The following is a 19,703-nucleotide window of genomic DNA, read 5'->3' as shown; positions in this document are numbered from 1 at the left end:
ATTTGAAAATATTCATTCTGCAATGAATATTAATCTGATACAATTATCTTCACCATAAACAAAATAATAATAGCTTACCTTTTTCTCCTCTTTAGTCGAGCAGTGAAGTATCTCTTTGAAATTCTGAGTAGCTTTGATAGTGAGCAGCAGAGACTGTTTCTTCAGTTTGTGACAGGTAGCCCCAGACTGCCTGTAGGAGGTAGGTTTTATTACATACTACTATATATGAAATAAGTACTATTAATGCATTTCAGAACAAGTGGATTATTTTAGTATAGGAAACAATTACTTGTGTATTCTAGATGTTCGTACTTGCTTGACGTTTCTAGTTTCAGACGTGGTTGGGTAGACTTCAGGTAGAATTCTCATCAACTTTGCATTATTCATATGACACTTCAGCTGACTTTCCAGGTTTAATTTATGTTACCGTATAACCTATTGAAGGGCAAAACATAGTTCAAAATTTAAAAAAATAAACCCCCAACAACAGCAAAACAAAACCCAACCCCTTCCCCCTCTTCCCCCCCTCCAAACAAAACAAAAACCCCAAACAAAAAAACAACCCTATAATATGGTATTCATTGGCTAGAGGTTCATCAAGTTATGACAACAAACAAAATGTTGCATTGCTACCCAGAAACAATCTCCTTTCTAGAAAGGAGACTATACTAGTGTAATGATAAACTTTTAATTTCTCTCCCTTCTGAATTTCAGAAATTAGGTGAAATGAAGTGAGAAAACTGAGGAATTTGCTATCTTTGCTAGGGACTGTTATAGATTACACATTTTGCTGTAAGCGCAGCTAAATACTTTGCAAGTAAACCCAGAATTTATGCATATGATCCACTACTTGTGTTCCTTGGGGTTTGGGAGAAAAAGCTGAAAAAAAATTATAATTTTTTTTTCTTTTGGAGTGGGGGACACATGGTGTAGACAGAGCTGAGGGTCTGGAGTAAAATAAATAAGGTACCAGTCATAGATAACTTCTGGGAATCTTGGAAAAATGTGTTTGAATCCAACAAACTTTTAAAAAGGCTGCTTTTAGAATAGGTTTTTTTACACATAGAATACAAGAGTAAAAACCTCACTGATTTGTTTGGGGTATTTTTAATTCCTCTTGGAAAACTAGGCAGGACTTAAGGTATTTTTTTTACCTTTCTACATGGCCTTATAAAGCCATATTCTGAACTTGAAAAATGGAGCTGTCAGTTATGAGATGCATGCTTCTGTCACTGGTAGATGTGTACAGTGTTTCTGTGTGATTTCAAGAGGAGCAACCTTATTCTGAATGTCTTTTCTCATTGACAGGCTTTCGAAGTTTGAATCCTCCATTGACAATTGTACGCAAGACATTTGAGTCTACAGAGAATCCAGATGATTTCTTACCCTCAGTAATGACTTGTGTGAACTATCTCAAATTGCCGGACTATTCAACTATTGAGATAATGCGTGAAAAACTCTTGATAGCTGCAAGAGAAGGGCAGCAGTCATTCCATCTTTCCTGATCACAATAAAAATACAATGTCTGCCTGTTACAGCAAAAGAAAAACTCATGATTCTTTTCTAAATATATCACCTGAGTCAAGGAAACGTGTTACGCCTTCTTGTTGTAGAAAAACGGCTTGCAGATTATAAGCAAAGACACTTGGTTGATATTCATTAAAGGCCCCTATGGACTTAAAGTGATCCGGCCCTAAAAGTTGTTGTGACAAGGTTTCTTTAGCAAGTTCTTGTTTAAATTATCATTTATTTGATGAGTGAAGTTTTTAACTTGCTTTGCTGTGTGAAATTTAAAAAGGGATGTTTTTCCAGGCTGGAACAATAAATGTCGCTGTGCAGTTTAATACTGGGCTGTGTGTATCCATCTAGCTAAGTCTGAAGTTTTTTTTCTCCAAAGACAACTTTTGTACATAAGTACAGAAATTAAATACACCATGTATTTGATGAATCTAGTTTAGTAGACTAGTTCTGTGTATCCTCACCTGCCTCTAATTTTGCCCATCCTCATGTATTGTCTGATGTGCAATTCACTTGGTTCTTTTTGTGTGCAACATTCAACAATTGTTATGTTTTGGTTAGCATGGGCATTCAACTGCTCCATGCCTCTTTCTCTGATTAAGATAATTTAAATTTTACTGAAATCAAATATATATTGTCAATATAATTCAGCCTTTGTAACTAGGTAGAACCTTTCTTATAGCATAGTTTTACTGTAGTGGTAGGATATAATGGCAACAGTCTTTACGAGTTGACACTCTAGAGCTGTTTACACAGTGATTCACGCATCAGAAGCCTCTTACTAGAGGCTAGGAAGAATTATTTCTTTTGTGTAGTTGAAGTCCAACAGCTTGGGCTGGCCAGTGTGTATTGTGGTAAGGGCCAGAGCATTTCGAATTGATGGAAAGTTTTTTAAAAGACAGATTAGTTGTTTCATTCCCTCTTCGAGTAAACAGTTTTCTTGTTCTTGATCCAAGTTCCTGGTTACTTTTGTAGGGTGTTTTTTTCTTGTTTTTTTTTTTTTGTTTGTTTTTCTTCACACCCCCCTCCCCCCCGCTAGCTTGGAACAAACAGTTCAGCCTTTGTCTTTTGACACAGATAAAGCACCTGTAAGCAGTTCTCTGTCCAATTGTTTTATGTGCTGATTTCTCAAATCTGCAATAATTTACTTCATCAGGTTAATGTTTTTACCTGAATATAAATAAAAAAGTTTGCTTCACCTTTTTGTTCATAGTTTTGTACTGTATGCATAAAGTTCAATTGTGTAAATTACTGTAATGCAAGTAAATCATCCTAAATCTACTTGGCTAACAGCCTGCAACTTGTGGATGATTTACTACTAAAACAAGACCTTTTAAGACCTCCAACTCAGAGGGAAATTTTTTCCTTTCTATGGGCTCAAAAAACAGGCTATTACAAATATTCCTGAGATGTACCGTCTGTCTAGTTAATCTCTATGAAAATATGATAGTTAATTACTTTTATTCAACTTTGAGAAATCAAAATTCATGTCAGTGCTTAGAAATTGTTAAACTCTGGCAGATCAGGCTAGTATTTCCCCTAAACTAACAAGTTTTCTTTTATCTAGCTGAAGAACTTGAACTTCCAGAATATGTAACGGACATTCTTCCAGAGAACATTCACAGAATTACATGTGGTTGCTTGTACCAGTGCCACTGAAATGTAATGCAAACCTGTCGTGAGCATGAGTAGAATGTGAAATCCTTGCACAAAGAACCTGATAACTGAACAGTTTCTACTACCGTATTAAAACTGAAAGAAGGCGCTTCACACTGTACATATAATAATGGTAGTGCACAGTGCGGCATAGTTTTCATAAAACTTCAAGGCAGTGTTTAAACTATGGACTGGTGTTTAAATTGTTCTGATAACTTGATCGAACTGAGCACAAAAAAGTGTTTATAGTGTGTGGATAGCAATTTGTTCATTTTTTTAAGGTTCTATATTTTAAAGAAAACCTGACTTGTGTAAAAAAGAAAAGAAAAAAGCTAATATTTTGTATTAAAATATCATGTGTATTGATATTTCTTTTTACCCATGTTGTCTCCCTCTAGAATCTGGCTTTGATCGACTTTGAAATTTTGAGGAGCTTTCAAATTTGGTATAGAGACATTGTGTAACTGATCCAGTGGGAAAATAAGTTGCTGGTTGCCTGTTTAAAAAGGAAAGAAAAAGCAGTTTGTGGTGTGGTGACAATTTTTGCTGTGCTGGCTGTCATATTAAGCACAGACTAAGGATGTAGTTGGCCTGAAAAGTGAATGAAACCCTTTTAGGTGGCACTTTGTTTTTTTTCCTACCAAGCTTTTAATGTATTAGAAGAGCAGTCTGTCTTAAAAGGTAATAGTAAGAATAAATTGAAGAGTCACAGTTCGCATGACTGCAGTACTTCACTAAAACCAGAAATGTGGTATCTAAGAGTAGTTGAGAACAAGTGGAGGGGTGGGGTAAGACCTTGGGTATTCCTCCTTTTCAGTAACTTTGGATTAAGGGAAAATCTTATTAAAACCCATCATGGGTGTGTGCAAAAGTCTGTTCAAGACTGTAGCCTTTAGAAGAATGTATAGTTGTCTTAGCACTGAACTACTTTTATTATACCCTATAAAGTAGACGAAGGTACAGGAAGTCCTATTTTTGAAAGCAGAGGCTTATTTTAACATGGTAAGTTCACCTGGTTTTAGAGAACACCAGCTATCAGTTACTATTTTGGTTTTATGTCCTTCTAAATTAACAAGAGCAGCAGGAAACTCTGGAAAGAAGTGCCATCCAAGCACTGAGAGCTGCTACTGAATTTGTGTAGTGATTTTTTTAGGTTTTTGTTTTATAAAGGAATCTCCTGTATCAGGAACACTTTAGTATCGCATCTGACATAAATTAGTAATTTGTAATGCTTCTTCTGTAGGAAGATGTACAAGAATAAATTCTGTGTGAAATCCCCATGCCCATTGGCATGCTTCTAACTGGCTATTTCAGTTTTCATATGCAGGCTATTTGCATGATTGAATTGCTGAGATTCTTTGTCCTTTCCCTTCAACCTTATGGCTTGGTGGTGGTATTTTTGTCTATCTTGTTTCCCTTACTGAGCAATCCTCTGCTAAGAAGATGGGTGCTTAAGGGCAGTGACTGATGAAATTCCAAAGGCCTGTATCACTAGTGCCCTCTTTTTTGGCGACTGCTGGAGGTGGGACTGTCATCTGTAGAGTTTCTGGGCCCTGTCCCACCTGTTTCATCAACCTGTCTTCAAATACACTGGTATTAAAGTTCCCATTGTCAGATAAACCTGTACCTCTGTAGAGGACTTTAACAAGATGTTAGTCTACCTGACTTTAGGGATAATGCCTTGTTTTTAGTGTGAACCTGCCTCCCCCTAGCCAAAAATACTTCTCTATAGCTAAAACTGTTGGCAGAATGGAGAGAAATAAAAAACTTGGCTAAGATGGATTATAAAAAAATGCTTGGAAGGGGGGCAAAATCTTCCTTGTAGTTGTGCCTTTTCAGGACTTGTCCTGTTTTTCTTGTACTTTATGTTCCTAGTCTCTTGATAGCTTGAACTGCAAAACCTCTGCCATGTGATCTCTTCCTGTGATATTGCAGGAATTTCACAGCTGTGTGCTCTTGACTTGCTCTGTCTCTCCTACTGCATAGTGTTTTTAATAGCTTTCTCAGGTGACTATAGTTGATAGCCCCAGGAGTAGGAGTCATCCCACCCCAGGGCACCAGCATAAACTGCACTGTCACATGTATTTTAACAGAACGTTAATGCAGGTTTGTACAGTGGATAGGAAACAAATTCCGTCATAGCCTAACAGTGAATGGCTCAAGGAAAAACTGCTTCAGTGGACTGGGGTAGAAGATATGAATACTATGATCTTGTTTCCTGGTACTGAAATGTGCTTGCATTGATCAGTCATCGAGTTGCTTTGGGGGTCCAGGGGGAGCAGGACGTGAGCCTCTTTCCTTTGCTGTGTATATCGGGAATCATGAAATCTTGACGGGAGAACTAAGTGGAGGGGAAACAGTGAAGATAGATCCAGTATCTTCAAGGCACTCAATAAAAATTCCTGATAGCTCTAGGTTTGGTTTGGCAGCAACATCTGGAAACTTGAATCAAACAGGAAAATAAAACTACATGAACAAACCCAAAACCCCCAAACAACCCTAAAAGGAGTAATAGAGGTGAAAGTGCACTGCACTCCCCCCCCCTCCGCCCCCCCGAGGCTGGAATTCCTGACTCCTGTGACTTCTGTAGTCAAGAAGGAAACTGCCCAGTTCAGTCCATAAGCAGCATGTTGGGGTAAAGCAACAAGCATGTTGTAAGGTTTTTGGTTGGGTTTTGTTTTTTTTTAGTTTGTCTTGTCTGTCTCTGTCCTGTTTACCCCCCCCCCCCCCCCCCCCCCAGTCTCACTTTACTCTTAGGCTGTGGCTGTTGCTAGGACCCCATTCATGAAAGATGTAGATAAGCTTGGGGGAAAATGGGAGCAGAAAGGGGTGGAAGGAGTGTTATTTTTGTAAGGGTAAGCTTAAACAATATATTCTTACATACTGAAAGCCAAGGCAGGTGGGTGATGTGGAGATACTTAAAAATAATGTTATTATATCTCAATAGCTATTTCCTGCATTATTTCCTTAAGTATACAACTGAAAGGTAGACAGAAAAGATGAAATTTCATGAACTGTCTATAGAGTACTCATAGCTACTACCTTCTTTTAACTACCCTGGATGGTGGGATCCTGCAGGAAAAGAAGACCAAGGAGTTTTTTAGACCTTTGCCTCAGGAGGAAAAACTACAACAGAACAGCAGCAGCAGTTGTGGCAAATAGCTAATTGTATTCAACTGTTTTTGTGGCATTTAACTCGAGCTAGGCATTGTTGATTCCTGCTTCATTGCTGTACCTTTCCTCCCATTCCTTGATTTCCTTCTGTTCCTGTGGTCTCTTGTCTGCTTCATATGGTGGATGAGGTTAAATATTGAGAGGGAGAATATTTAGTGTAATCATTTCTGTAGAATTGGGGTGTATTTCATAGATCTTTGGTAAAGTAGATCCTGTACTTTCAGGGAAGAAAGCAACCTCCGCTGATGCTTTGTAGTGAGTTAGTGAAATGGGTCATCAGACTTAAAACAGAATTCAGTGAAATTCTGCCTGGTTTAGAAGCCCCAGAACTACTTGATGGGAAATAGAATATTTAGGGCAAATATCACATATGTGGCTTTATTCTCCCTTTTGCTACTATCTGAGGTGTACAGTTCTGTCCTTAAGACTTTGTGTATGCAAAGGCCTCTGGCTGGCAGGTGATTGAAGAAGTGATCCAGAAAATTTGCTAGTCTAGGAGCTGGCACTTTATCTCCCAGCCTTTTCTTCCAACCTTTTTTCACAGGTTATTATTTTCACCTATTGAAGTTGTGGAGACATTGGCCAAACAATGAAAATTTCTCACTGGATATTTTCTTTTTTTCCCCTGAGGCCACTGTTTCCCATAATCTGTGCAAGGCTTCCCAAACAAATGGCAGTATTTAATCTTTATGCCTTTACCTTGTAGCCCGGTATGCTTAATTTACTGTGGAAGTATTGATGTTACTAATCATTCAAGAAAGGTTTCCCACAGTTTTGGTACTTCTTTGGTAAGCAAAGGTGCAAGCCTTGTTCTGGGCCACTAAAAGTGTAAATGCTATTCAAAAAGGGAGGGAAAAGTTTCATTAAAATGGTTACTAAAAAGCAAATTTTTTTCACATTTAATAACAGTCTAAGATTGGTATTTTTCTTCTTACCGCCAGCAGTATCAGCTACTTCTGCTAGACCAGAAATTGGAGGTAAAGGGAGAAACTGACTTTGAGAGCAGCTCTGCAGGAAAGGTCTGAACACATGTCAGCAGTATGGCATGGCAGCAATAGATGGCAACAGCATCCCATGGTGCATTACCAGGAGCAGAGCTGGGAGATCGAGGGAAGGGATTAATGCCATTTGCTTCATCTCCCCAGAGGAAAGGTGGTGCAATCTCTCTGGGTTTTTCAAGGCCTAACTGTATAAATCTGTTTGTTGTACTAAAATATGTTCCAATTCTAAAATCAGCTCTCTTTAGAATTTAAAATCAAAACTGCATGCAGGCACTTAGAGATGACTTGGAATCAAAAAAAGTTAGTATGCATCTTGAATAGCTTTGCACTGGTTTGTGCTATATCAGTCCTATTAATTTAAATTCAGTTGGAGAAATTTATATGCAGAGAGAAAGGTTTTCTAAATTATCCTACAAAATGAATGGAAATTACCAGAGTCTTTGTTGCAGCTGCAGATTGTGAGTAATCTCCACTTTAGAGAACTCTGCTTCAACTGACTGAAAATTACAGGCCTTCATTACTTCTGCTTCTCTTAAGAGGGTTTCAACTTTAGAAAGTTTTTCTGGCATCCTATTTCTGGTTTTAATATTGAGAGAAGTAGTATTTCCCTGCATTCAGGAGCTGCTACATCTCTGTGTTCACTTCTATACAGCAGGTAGCTGGTTGTTTCCATTTTTTTCCAGAGTAAGTAGTTAACATGATTTGACAGGAATTATGGAGAAATGTAATTCCATGTACAGGATTTTCTAGAAAGAGCAGCTCTCACAAGTATTAACCAAAAATAACATCCTGAAAACTGCCTGAAAATTGAAAGATTAGGTAGAATTAGGAATGTGAAGTGCTTCAGGGAAAAGTTCAAGTGCTCAAGGTATTTATGATCATGTTACATAATTCTGCCTTATTCTGTTCGTGCAAATATTCACTGATACGTACCTACAAAATACGTGGTCTACAAAAAGCTCCCTGTGCAGTTTACAAACAGATTAATTTACCCTTAATCCCATGAAATCATAGAATGGTTTGGGTTAGAAAGGACCTTAAGATCATCTGGTTCCAAACCCCTTGCCATGGGCAGGGATGCCTCCCACTAGACCATGTCGACCAAGGCTCTGTCCACCCTGGCCTTGAGCACCATGAAGGATGGAGCATTTACTGCTTTGCTGGGCAGCCTGTTCCAGTGCCTCACCACCCTCACAGTAAAGAACTTCTTCCTTATATTCAATAAACTTCCCCTGTTTAAGTTTTAACCCATTACCCCTTGTCCTGTCACTACAGTCCCTAATGAACAGTACCTCCCCAGCATCCCTATAGGCCCCCTTCAGATACTGGAAGGCTGCTATGAGGTCTCCACGCAGCCTTCTCTTCTCCAGGCTGAACAGCCCCAACTTCCTCAGCCTGTCTTCATATGGGAGGTGCTCCAGTCCCCTGATCATCCTCGTGGCCCTCCTCTGGACTTGTTCCAACAGCTCCATGTCCTTTTTATGTTGAAGACATCAGAACTGCACACAGTATGTGTGTAAGTATACACGGTATGTATGGGCAAAGGAAGAGAGAATAAGATGCTGCTTGGTATCAGATGCCTGTTTTTGAGACTATTGTACAGGAAAATTTGTTATTGTTTTTGACAGCTGTGGAATGCCTGATTTTAAGTTGACATAAATCCTGCATATCCATAGCAATGTGAACAGAAAAAGGTGTAGGAAGATGCTACCAATTAGTTGAGATCAAAAAGGATCTCATTTTGTGTATCAATTGTTTGGTTAGAGGTATTTTTGGATTCACCAAGCATTCTTTGTTAATGCTGTTTCATAGAAAAGTGTTTGTCTTTAGAATGACAGTGAAAAAACAACAATGGGAGTTAAAGCTAGAAAGACAGCATGCTACAGGAGGAAATGACAGTGAAAAAACAACAATGGGAGTTAAAGCTAGAAAGACAGCATGCTACAGGAGGAACATACGTGTTCCAACCTGACAAAGTTGACACTAATTCAATAGCTATCTGCCTCTTCTCCAGCAGTATTGATCTGTTAGATATATCTACCTCTTTCAAAAGTAAAGTTACAGTAATGTACAAGAGAAGTTGCATTATGTGGGCAGAGTGACAGCTTTACAACAAATCCTTCAACTTGAATCTGGAAGTGGCATTAGAAATAAAATAGGGGGAGACTGTACAGTACCAACTTTCTATAGATAAACATAAGATACATTATTTGTATCTTCTGTGGTTCTTGTTGCTGCGTACATTGTATGTTACAATTACCGTCCCAGTTCTTGGCTTCTTGTTTTTTCTGCTTCAGTAATCTTGGACATGTTCTCCTGCTACCTTCATACTAATGATTTAAAGGTTTTATCCTTCTATGCTGGGGCTGACTATTTCTGACGAAAAATCCAGTCTTGACAGTTGATAGTATTGACGTAACACTACTGATATCCACATATTTAATATCTTTAATCATCCTTCCAAGAGCTTTACTTTTATTTATTTAATTTTTAATACAGCCATCCTTCCTGTCAGTTTGGCCTCAAAAATGAATTCTTGCATCCGTACTGGATCTGAATATGCTGGAGCTTTCTGTTAACAAGTCCTTTACACCACATTAAATATAAAGTCCTTGTCTTTCAATGCTCAAAGAAAGAGCCTTTGTTCTCTCTCTTGTTCTTCATCTTGCACATGTATGTATTCTCAGGTTCTTTGCCACAATCATGCTAAGTGACAATTGCTATTTATGCTTATGGCTTGTTGTGATGGTTGGTGTTGTCTCATTGTGTCCTTCATGCTGCGTTGTCTTTCTGTAATGCCTGGCTTTGCCCCCTCTTGTGATTTCATGTAAGTTTTCTGCAGTGGGAAGCTTTTTTTGTCCTTTCTATGTACAGCATCAAACAGAACGTGCTTGCAAGTAGAGTATCTCAGAACTGTTACTCAGTTTGGAAATAGAAGCAAAAAATTACTAGCTGCTAAGGATTTGCTTTCTAATCTTTTGTGAGAGAAAAAAAAATCTAATTATTGAACTTTAGTTTGATTGTTACCTAAAAGAAATAATCTAATAGCAATACTTTTAGCTTTATAATAATTTTCAAATGAAATTAGGCAGTTCTAGACAATGGTTAATATAAATGTTTTTATCAAAGGTATTATGGCTCCTTCTGTTATTTCTTCTAGGGACCCTACCTATTTGATTCTTAATGATGAAAATGCATCTGTTCACACCTGAATTGATGTGAAGATCAGAATAATATATAATTCTATGTAACAATGTCTTTTACACTTCATATAGCTTTAAGAGGTGTTAAGGAATCTTGACTATATTTGCTTTGTGTTACACAATATCAGCAAAACAGCTTTTGAAAGGGCAAATCCACACCTTTCATTCAGTAAAATCACTCTTGGTGCAATGTAGTCTTTTTACTTGCCTAATGCTATTTATGAGATTTATTGGCAAATTCAAGTTAAGCACCCTTCGACAGAGCTTACCTTTTTTTTTTTTTCATTTCATGGAGCTTTGTTTAAGTGTATGACTTTCCCCTTCAGAGCAACAGGGATTAGATATTTTTCAGTTGCTGCTAGATGGTACACAGCATGGATGCATGCTGTGTTGCTGCTTTTCTAAGCAATGTGTCATTTGCCAGGGAGACTGAGCAATGACACCTATGCATGTAGCTGAAGCTATCATATAGATGACACAGATTATTTCTGCCACAAGCTTTTTTTGTAATAAGCACTTTGTATCTTTTTTTTTTCGCTATGGAGTGTGGAAGAAAATTCATGTGACAATGGAAAACTGGACACCATGAGATTTATCCCTTGCTCTATATGCATTAAAGATAGCACTTTGATTTTCAAATTCACAGTTTATGCATCTTCATTTAAAAATCCTTAGTAAACTTGCTAGTATCAGTAACTTTGTTCCTCTGTTTTTGTTTGTTGTTTTTTCATGCTTACACTTTCTATTTATTTATTTATTTTATTTCCCCAGAATTGATCATCTCTGGTGAAAGGCGCAGAACACTTTGCATTACAGTGATTAACACCTCGACACTGTCTTCTGCAAACTCAGCCATCCCATTGTCCCAAGAGCTTATTTTGCAGAGGTACCACTCAATGTGAAAATACCTACCTGCCTGATAAAGGTCTGTAAGCACTAAGAGTGTAAGTGTAAGACTGTAGCACACACTAAAAGAGTGTGTGCTGGATGTTGAGAAAACTAGATATCTATCTTTTGAGGTAGCATGCCAACTCTTTATGACCTTGGTTTCTCATTACTTGAACAAAATCCCTGTGCGCTAAGGCCCCTCTACTCTGGAGAACCCTGCAAGCACGTTTTCTTTCCTTGAAGGTAACAGACACATAGGCACTTTAAATCCAAAAAAAAAAGAAAAAAAGGAAAAAAGAGGCAAAGCTGAATCTGGAATACAAATAAGTGATCCTGTGTGTCCTATTTTGACTTGTTAAACCATGCAAGAACATGACCTTTGTAGCCACTTACAGAGCTAAGCAAGAAGAAGTTAAGAAAAAATAAGCAATTTGATTTTGCTATGTTTTTATCCTAGACTGTGGGATAGCACAAATAGTTGTCACTACTGGTGACACACTGCATCTGGGTGTAGTCATAAAGATGATAGTAAACTCTTTAATGCTTTTAGTATTGTAAGTTTCTATAATTTTGTAGTAGTTTCAGGAACAAAATAGTAATTCACCCAGAACTAAAAGGAGAAATTCCACTCACTACTGTGTTATATAGGATCAGCCTGACAAAGCTGGGTTGGCATATTCGAGTCACTTCCTCAGATTTTTTTGAGCTGAGGTACGATGCAGCCTAAATAACTTTCTTTCTGATCATCTTGAAGACTGAATAATTCTAGTACTAAGGCACAGATTAAGGGTGCCTATATTTCATGTTCTTAAGTTCCAAAAGACATTCAGGATTTAAGTGATACACCCATGTTGACATAATACTGCCACTGACCTAGTGAACACCTACCAGACAGTATCTATCCTGCTAGGATTACTGAAAGCAATTAAGAATCTTTATATTAATAATTTATGCATTAAGAATATATTTCACATCAGGTATTGTATTTATTTGTTTATTGTAACTTGTACACATGTGCCATTTGGCAGTTATTTCTGAAGACTTTTATGGTATAAGGAAAAGCCCGTGTAATTTCTAGCCTATTCCTTATGAAGTATTTACAGGCCCACAGTAAGCTAAACATATTGCCTGTTTCCTTGGAAGCCAATAGTTGTTAACGGGAGATAACTGCATGAAGAATGTGTATTTGCAGTGGTTATACAAGGAGAAATGGTGATTGTTCAACTTCTATTGCCATGAAATGTCCATGTGAGCTATAGCACCTTAGTCTTAATAAATAGTTGACCAAAAGATGTTCAGTTCATCTAAAAGCATGCTCACAAATGGCTTGATCTTTGTGTAGAATCACCTACAGAAGTAAAAATGCTATGTAAATGACTGCTAGCATGTAGCTTCTTAATCTGTGAGAAAACTGTAAAAGTAGATCCAGTGGGTGACTGATAAAACTAGACTAATTCAAATCATGATTTAAATTTTTGAGGAAAATATGCCTAGAGCATTCATTGCTTGCAGTCTTCATATAAGCCATAATTTGTTACTTATAAAAGAGGTGTAAGAGAACACAGATATAAAAAAGGATGCATTTATCTATAAATTTTAAATCTAGGGAGGGTGATATCACTGAGCAACAATAAATTGAAAAGCTTGAAGAGAAAAAAGCTGAAAAAGAAGGTTTTAAAGAATAACGGCATGAGGGGAAAAAACAGACAAAGCACAACAACAGAAACTAAACAAAATTGGTTTTGTATTTGCTGTGAAATTCTGTGTTTAAATTAAAACAATAAATGCGGTTCTCTGCTTAGGATATTTTTACTGCTGGCTGCTGCCTTGAGAATCCCAGGTGCCAGCCTTGTTTGATCACAAACCAAGCAAAAGCCTCACCTTTTTGTTTACTGTTCAGGAAGAGTAACAAAAAGAAACACAAAGTCTTACAACCTCTGGCTGGGTTACCTTCTCACTTAGTTTTTGTTTGTTTTATTTTCTTTCTAAATATAATGTCTATTGATATTTTTACAGAATTACAGAATTTTATTTATCCTTCTCCTCTGTACAGCTTCTAATGTGTAAGGTTTTCCAGCCAACCAAAATCTAGACATCATGTCCTCTGCCACTTGCACCTTGAAATTCATAGAAATATGAAGTCATTTACTTACTGGATACAAAAATAGCTCTTCTTCAGATATAGTACTTCCTCCAAGTTCTCATTGTCACATAGTTGTTCTGATAGCTGTCGTATTAAGCACATCATTTGAATTACCAAAATAGCTATGTAAATTCTAAGACAAAGTTTAAAGACAATTCTGACATTATTGAAGATTCTGTGCTTTATACTTGCTCTGTTTCTTTGACTAAAAATTACTGTCTGCATGAATGACACATTCTACATTATTTTTTTTTATTTCTACTGAATTAGAAAGTATTAATGTAAAAGAAAATACTGTAATTATTATTTGATAATCAGGTTGTTGTTTGAAAACCTAGGTTATGTCTTAAGAATAGAGCAGAAGACTGCAAATGGCAAAACCTATTATTTCTGAATTATTTTTTTGTACCTACAAAACAGGATTTAAATACCTCAAGCTACAGCTGTGTCAGTTGCAACATTTGTTTTGTAGTGGTATTTTCTGAGAGACTTTTCAAACAAGCTCCTTAGAAGCTGATTCTTACTTGATATAAATACGCAGGATTTTACCCAGTATAGTCTTATTTGTGTAATGGTGGGTTCTGATCAATCTTTCAGTAAGATTAACTTCTCATTTCATGAAGTACAGTAATATTTGCTGTAGTGTCACACAGCATAGTGATAGAAAACATTATTAAAGTATTGAAAGTGCATCTTTGCTGCAGAAGCGTCTCTTTTCAAATTATGTGTACAGCTCTTTACTGATGGGTGCAGTAGCTATTGAGACAAATTTTCAGGCAGCTCTCAGAGAAAGATCTTTCTCAAATATCTGGCAGTCATTTTGTTTGTTTAGTATCTATTCTGTGTAGAAGTACGGACTGATTTTATTGTTCTAAAAATATGATGGAAGTTCCTGTGAGCCAAACAAACAGGTGGAGGTGTGGGAAATACTGCTACTCCGGCATTGTCTGTCTGCCACTGATGAAACAGGCATCATAATTTTCACAGCAAGCTGGTTTTGTGCTCCCTGATGTAAGAGTTTAACTTCTCTATGGATGTTGTCTTAAAACATGATCTATGATTCTCAAGATTTTATAATTTGCACAATGAAGTATGTACCTGGGCTGGCAGCTCTCTCTTGATGCTAGCTGTATCAGCACCTCTACTTGTACTGCTGATCCCCTGAACAGCAGACATTAACTAACAACATATCCTTTCACTGTTGGCAGCAGTAAACAAATCAGCATGATTGCCACCAATTTCCTATGTCAAAGTTAGTGAACAAAAGGAAGAAAATATGCAGTCTTCAAACAGCTTAATAAAGTGGAGAAAAATAAAGTTAATAGAAATGCAAGAGCTAGGGAGGAAAGCAGACAAATCCCTGCACATTGTCAGGGAGCAGGGTGTTTGCCAGTCTGTATCAAGACAAAAATAAAATACCAATTATTCAGGTGCGTATGAAGATAAAGCAACATTTCCCTCTCATCCACCTATAGCAGTGAACTATAAGTTTTAAAACTTTGTCTAGAGTCTTAAACTAACTTCCTGTGGCCAAAACCTTCCCTCACAAACCCACAAACGTCAGGCAAAAAGTTCCAATATGAAGCACCTGAACATCCTTATTTTGAGGTGAGTATTCTAACTGAATTCTGTGGGCTAATTACATGTTTAAATGTGTACTTCAATATTTTGATAAACTCAGATGTGGATCATTCAGGCACTTATATTAATAGAGCTTGCTGCAGCTTGGAAAAAGAAAGATAAATACTTGTAGAAAACCTTTTGAATAAATGCATTTTAATGTTCAACAGTAATAGTTTCAGTGATTGCAGCAATGACTTTCAAATGGCTGTAGCTTTAATTTTGGCAGGTATTGGATATGAGATTAGGAACACCATGAGCAATATTGGAAATTTGACTCCAGTTGCATGACTGAAACCCTTCTGAAGTTTCTCAGACAAAATTAATACCCCAGTCCTTTTGGTAGACAGTGAAATTCCTGAGGTACTTTAAAGCAGGCACAAGCTGAGGGAGAGAAGAGGGAAACGTCAGTTCTGCACTCTGCAAACACTATAATAAAGGCATGATAGCATTGACCCGAAGCATGAAACAGAAAAGAATCACTGCTCAGAAAAGTCTCAGCACAGTAACCGTCTCATCTAAATTAACTCCTATAGTAAAGAAAAATGTAACTAATCGTGGTTTTACAATAATTAATCAAAAAAGATCATTGTTGTTGTTTTGGGAGACATTAAAGTGTACAAATTCCTCTCAGGAAATCGCAGAGATTTTTGTTCCTCCCTAAATATTTAATCAGAACAGATAAAAAAAAATAAAAATCTCCAAGCCACTAGAGGATGAGTACTTTTCCATCAAAATAAAGAGTTAAGCTGTAATGTAGCTTATCTAAGCCACACTAATAAGCTATCAGACTGATAATACAATTCAAATTCTAGCAAGTGTAACTGAGGCAGGCAGCTCAAATCCTTACTGAATACTAAGATTAGTAGCTTGTTTATGGAAAGCCGACTATAAAATTATTTAAACTATGCTTACTGGAACATTATTGTGCATAAAAAGATACAACATTTTGGAAAATCACTAGCTAGCTAAGTAAGCATAATATTTTCTGTTGTATGGTTTAATATTTCCTTATAGAAATGGCAATTGTACTGCAAACATTGCTTATATATTCTGTAAAATGCTAAGGACACTCATACAGTTATGTCCCGTCTGACTCAGAACACCATGTTATATACTGCCCTGTTGGTTTACTAGCTTATTTTTAAAGTTGTTCTCTTCTGCAAATGCCATGCTATTGCATCAACAGAATTCATTATCTAACTCTCAGCCTTGAAAACATCTTTACGAATCCTTACCTATATTGTCTTACTACTAAAAGGCTCAGATACAGACCAGACTTTCACCAGAATTATTGAACACTTTTGGGGTACCAAGAATGATTAAAAAATAGGGTCAATACAGCCTCTTCAGGCATCCTGTTTCTCATGAAGGTCACTCAGCTGGTCAGCATGGTTAGCATCAGCCAGGAGAAGAGCTTGAGCAAAAGGAGAGCTTGGTCAGGTTAGGGAGTAGAACAACTTTCAAATTGGCTGGTTTTGATGATTTGTTCTAAAAGATGTTTAGAGAACTGGCTGAAGCTAGTTATTAATGACTATCTTTGGCAGCCTGTGTGGAAGGGTGAAGCCCTAGGAGATTGGAAAAGGACAAACATTTCTATTGAGGGGGACAGGATTACAGCCTAGCTGCTTTGACAGCAATTGCCACAGCACCCTGGGATATATATACAAGTTATTTCAGAGCACTTGGAAGATAACAAGGAGACAAGTTGCAGCCTCTGTGAACTTATCAAGAACAGACCGTGTCAAATCAGATTATTTTCTTGTAGAGCAAGGCCACAAATTTTGTGAGTGGAATATAATGGTTATTATAACTTGACAGAGGCAACGCCTTTGGCATTGGTTTCCATGACATTTTTAGGCACGGGCTGAGCAAATTAGTAAGAATAGTTATTGGCTGGGGGAAAAAAAGTCTTGAAGAACAGTGAGTAGTACTGTAGTTTCAAATTGTAAGGATGTTTTCCATGTTCCCTTGTTCCACTGAGATACACCATTTGATAATGATCAGTACCGAAAAGAAGAACTGGTCTGGTGGGTGCAGCAGGTTTGTTTGGTTACAGCATGTGATGGGCTCTGGTGAGCAAGGATCGGTTAAAAAAAGCAACCTTAAGCAGAAGAGAGTTGTAAAATAAGCAAACAATTCAACATATATTTGTATTACCACAGTGCCTACAGGCTGTAGTCATCATTGGAACCCACCAGTGTCGGGAATAGGGGGAAGACAGTTGGATCCCGTTGAACGACGGAGTCGTTCCAGGGGCGTGGTGGTGCGAGCCGGGGCGGCATCGGGAGGGATGAAGGGAGGAACCAGAGGGACAAGGGGTCTGGCAGGACAGCAGCAGAGAAGGGGTGGTTCATGTCAGCCACATGTGGGAACAGAGTACCACAGTCAGGCTGCTGGAACCCCTGATGAACTTTCAGTTCAATTAGCATCACCTGTCGTTTCTACACGGGATATGGGTTTAAGCTCTATGCGAAGTGTGGGGGTTTATGAAAGCTGTAGCATGCTGCTGCCAGCAATGCCCTCGTTTTGTATGGCAGATATATGAGAAGTCGTTAGTTACGAGAGATTTAAATACTTCATTTTTGCAGAAGCAAATGAAGAGAAGGCCAGACTGTGGATTACCTTTCTCCTATCTGTTACCTGATTTACAGACCATGTATCTTGCTTCTAACCAGAGGCAGCAAAAAAATCCGAACGCTTAGCAAAATACAAATCGACTTTTAAAATTCAGCTGTAGAATGAATGAAAGCCACAGCTTTTCTGCAGTATGGGAAATGACAGGATTCATTTTATGCTTTCCGCCTCCCCCTGCTTGGGTTTTAAAGGAGCTTCAAAGTAACTGTCCGCAGGTTACACTTATGAAACAGTAAATGAGAAGCAAACAGTGAATGGTCCTGAACACGGAGTTTCCCTTCCAGGGGTTTGCCGGTCCCGGGACAGGGCTCGGTCCCGGATGCGCTAACGTTTACAGCCGCCAAGCCAACTGGAGGCAGTGGCAGAGCAGCAATGCCTGTCGGGCGGTTTATTAGCGCGCTGATCCCGTGGTAAACCAGCGGGCTGGGCGCGCAGGGCCGGTACCCGGGCCCCAGCAGCCTGGCGCAGCCCGGTCGCCGTTCCCCCGCCCACGGCACATGGGGCGCTGGCGCAGGCCATTCCGGCCCGAGCCGAGCTCCGCCTGGGCTGCAGGGACGAAATAAGGCCGGGCTGTGCGCTCCCGTACCGCGCCCGAGGCAGGGCCGCTCACCGCCGCCTGCCGGGGCCGGAGCCCGGACGCGCTGCGGGCTGACGCGCGGCTGCCCCCTGCTGGGTACACGACGGCGCGGCTGCCGGCTCGTCCCCGCCCAGTCCCCGCCCGCCCGTTGCCCGGGGAACGGGGGTAGGGAGCAGCCGGGTAGCCGCTGCCTCCATCCTCTCCTTCTCTCTCTTCCTTCCCCGCTGGTGCCCGCAGCGGAGCGGCACCCGCACCAGCACGCCCCGCCGCCATGCCCCGAGCCGCTCCGCTCCTGCTGCTGCTGCTGCTCGCTCTGGCCCAGCGCCGTGCCTGCCTTCCCGGGCCAGCCACCGCCGCGCCCCCCGACCGGGACCCCTGCCTCAGCCAGCCCTGCCGCAACAACGGCACCTGCTCGCCGGTGCCGGCCGGGAGCCCCGCCGCGACCCGCCGCCTCCAGCTGCTCCTGCCCCAGCCTCCGGCCGCCTACAGCTGCGCCTGCCCCGCGGGGTTCACCGGCACCTCCTGCCAGGTAAGGGCCGCGCCCAGAGCGCCCTGCGTGCCCCCCGCCAAGGCACCTCCCTTCCTCCCTCCCTGCGTCCTTGTGTTCGTCCCTGCCCTTGGGTGTCCCCGCTCGGGCTCCGGCTGGCTCCCTCCCGTTCTCGGTCCGCCTCGCCCCTAACACTTCTGCGGGCGTCCCTGCCCCGCTCCGCTCCGCACTGACCCGTTGCGGTACCTGTTTGCGGGGAGCGGCGGCCGGTGCCCGTTCCCCTGGGGCCGCTGTCCCCTCCCCGCCCGCGGCCGCTCCCTCTCGCCGGCTCCTGGCGCGGTAGCCGCCGGTGCCGTTAACGGCCGCCGCGGGCAGCCCTGTCCTCTCCCGGGGTTTCCGGGCGCCGGCGGCTCTTCGTGCAGGTGGACGCGTAAAGAGGGTGCCGGTGCTGCGAGCAGCGCGTTCGGGGCCGAGCGAAGAGCCCCGGGCAAGGACCGGACAGGCGGCTTGTAAGGCTCGGTTAGAGGTGAATGAGGATGGGGCTGAGCTCGGCCAGCGCCTTCCAGGTTAATCTCAGCGCTGTTGTCAGTCCCCGCTGTCCGGTCCTGGCAATTTGCTTAGTACTGGCTTATTTTAAGGTGAAAAGTATGCTCTTTGGAAGTGGATAGTGTATTGCACTGAATACGAATTGTTAAATCGCATCTCCAGTTGTCATTTGCATAGGCTAGAAGCACTTTCTCGCATGTTTCGGATGCTTCTTGGATTGGTTTTGAATTCTGGAAGGTCAAAATGTTCAGAG

General features: G+C 40.2%; 2 protein-coding genes across 13 annotated transcripts in view; both read left to right on the top strand.

Annotated features, from left to right (window-relative positions):
* Positions 1–2,716, top strand: part of TRIP12 (thyroid hormone receptor interactor 12) — an 83,541-nt gene extending 80,825 nt beyond the window's left edge. For all 12 annotated transcript variants that reach the window (XM_062638971.1, XM_062638973.1, XM_062638975.1 and 9 more), the window contains 2 exons: positions 96–199; positions 1,309–2,716. In XM_062638971.1, coding sequence (XP_062494955.1) covers positions 96–199; positions 1,309–1,505 — 301 coding nt within the window. In that variant the 3' untranslated portion in view covers positions 1,506–2,716. The remainder of the gene's footprint in view (positions 1–95; positions 200–1,308) is intronic.
* A 15,837-nt stretch (positions 2,717–18,553) lies between these two features.
* DNER (delta/notch like EGF repeat containing) overlaps positions 18,554–19,703 on the top strand; it is a 128,272-nt gene continuing 127,122 nt past the window's right edge. The window contains exon 1 of the mRNA XM_062638984.1: positions 18,554–18,946. Within this exon, the coding sequence (XP_062494968.1) occupies positions 18,689–18,946 (258 nt within the window). The 5' untranslated portion in view covers positions 18,554–18,688. The remainder of the gene's footprint in view (positions 18,947–19,703) is intronic.

The sequence above is a fragment of the Pezoporus occidentalis genome, unplaced genomic scaffold (assembly GCF_034315485.1).
Source record: "Pezoporus occidentalis ecotype Australia unplaced genomic scaffold, CSIRO_AGI_Poc_V1 ctg59, whole genome shotgun sequence".
NCBI classification, from domain to species: domain Eukaryota; kingdom Metazoa; phylum Chordata; class Aves; order Psittaciformes; family Psittacidae; genus Pezoporus; species Pezoporus occidentalis.
Note: the sequence above shows the minus strand (reverse complement) of the source record. Positions and strands in the feature narration are given on the sequence as shown.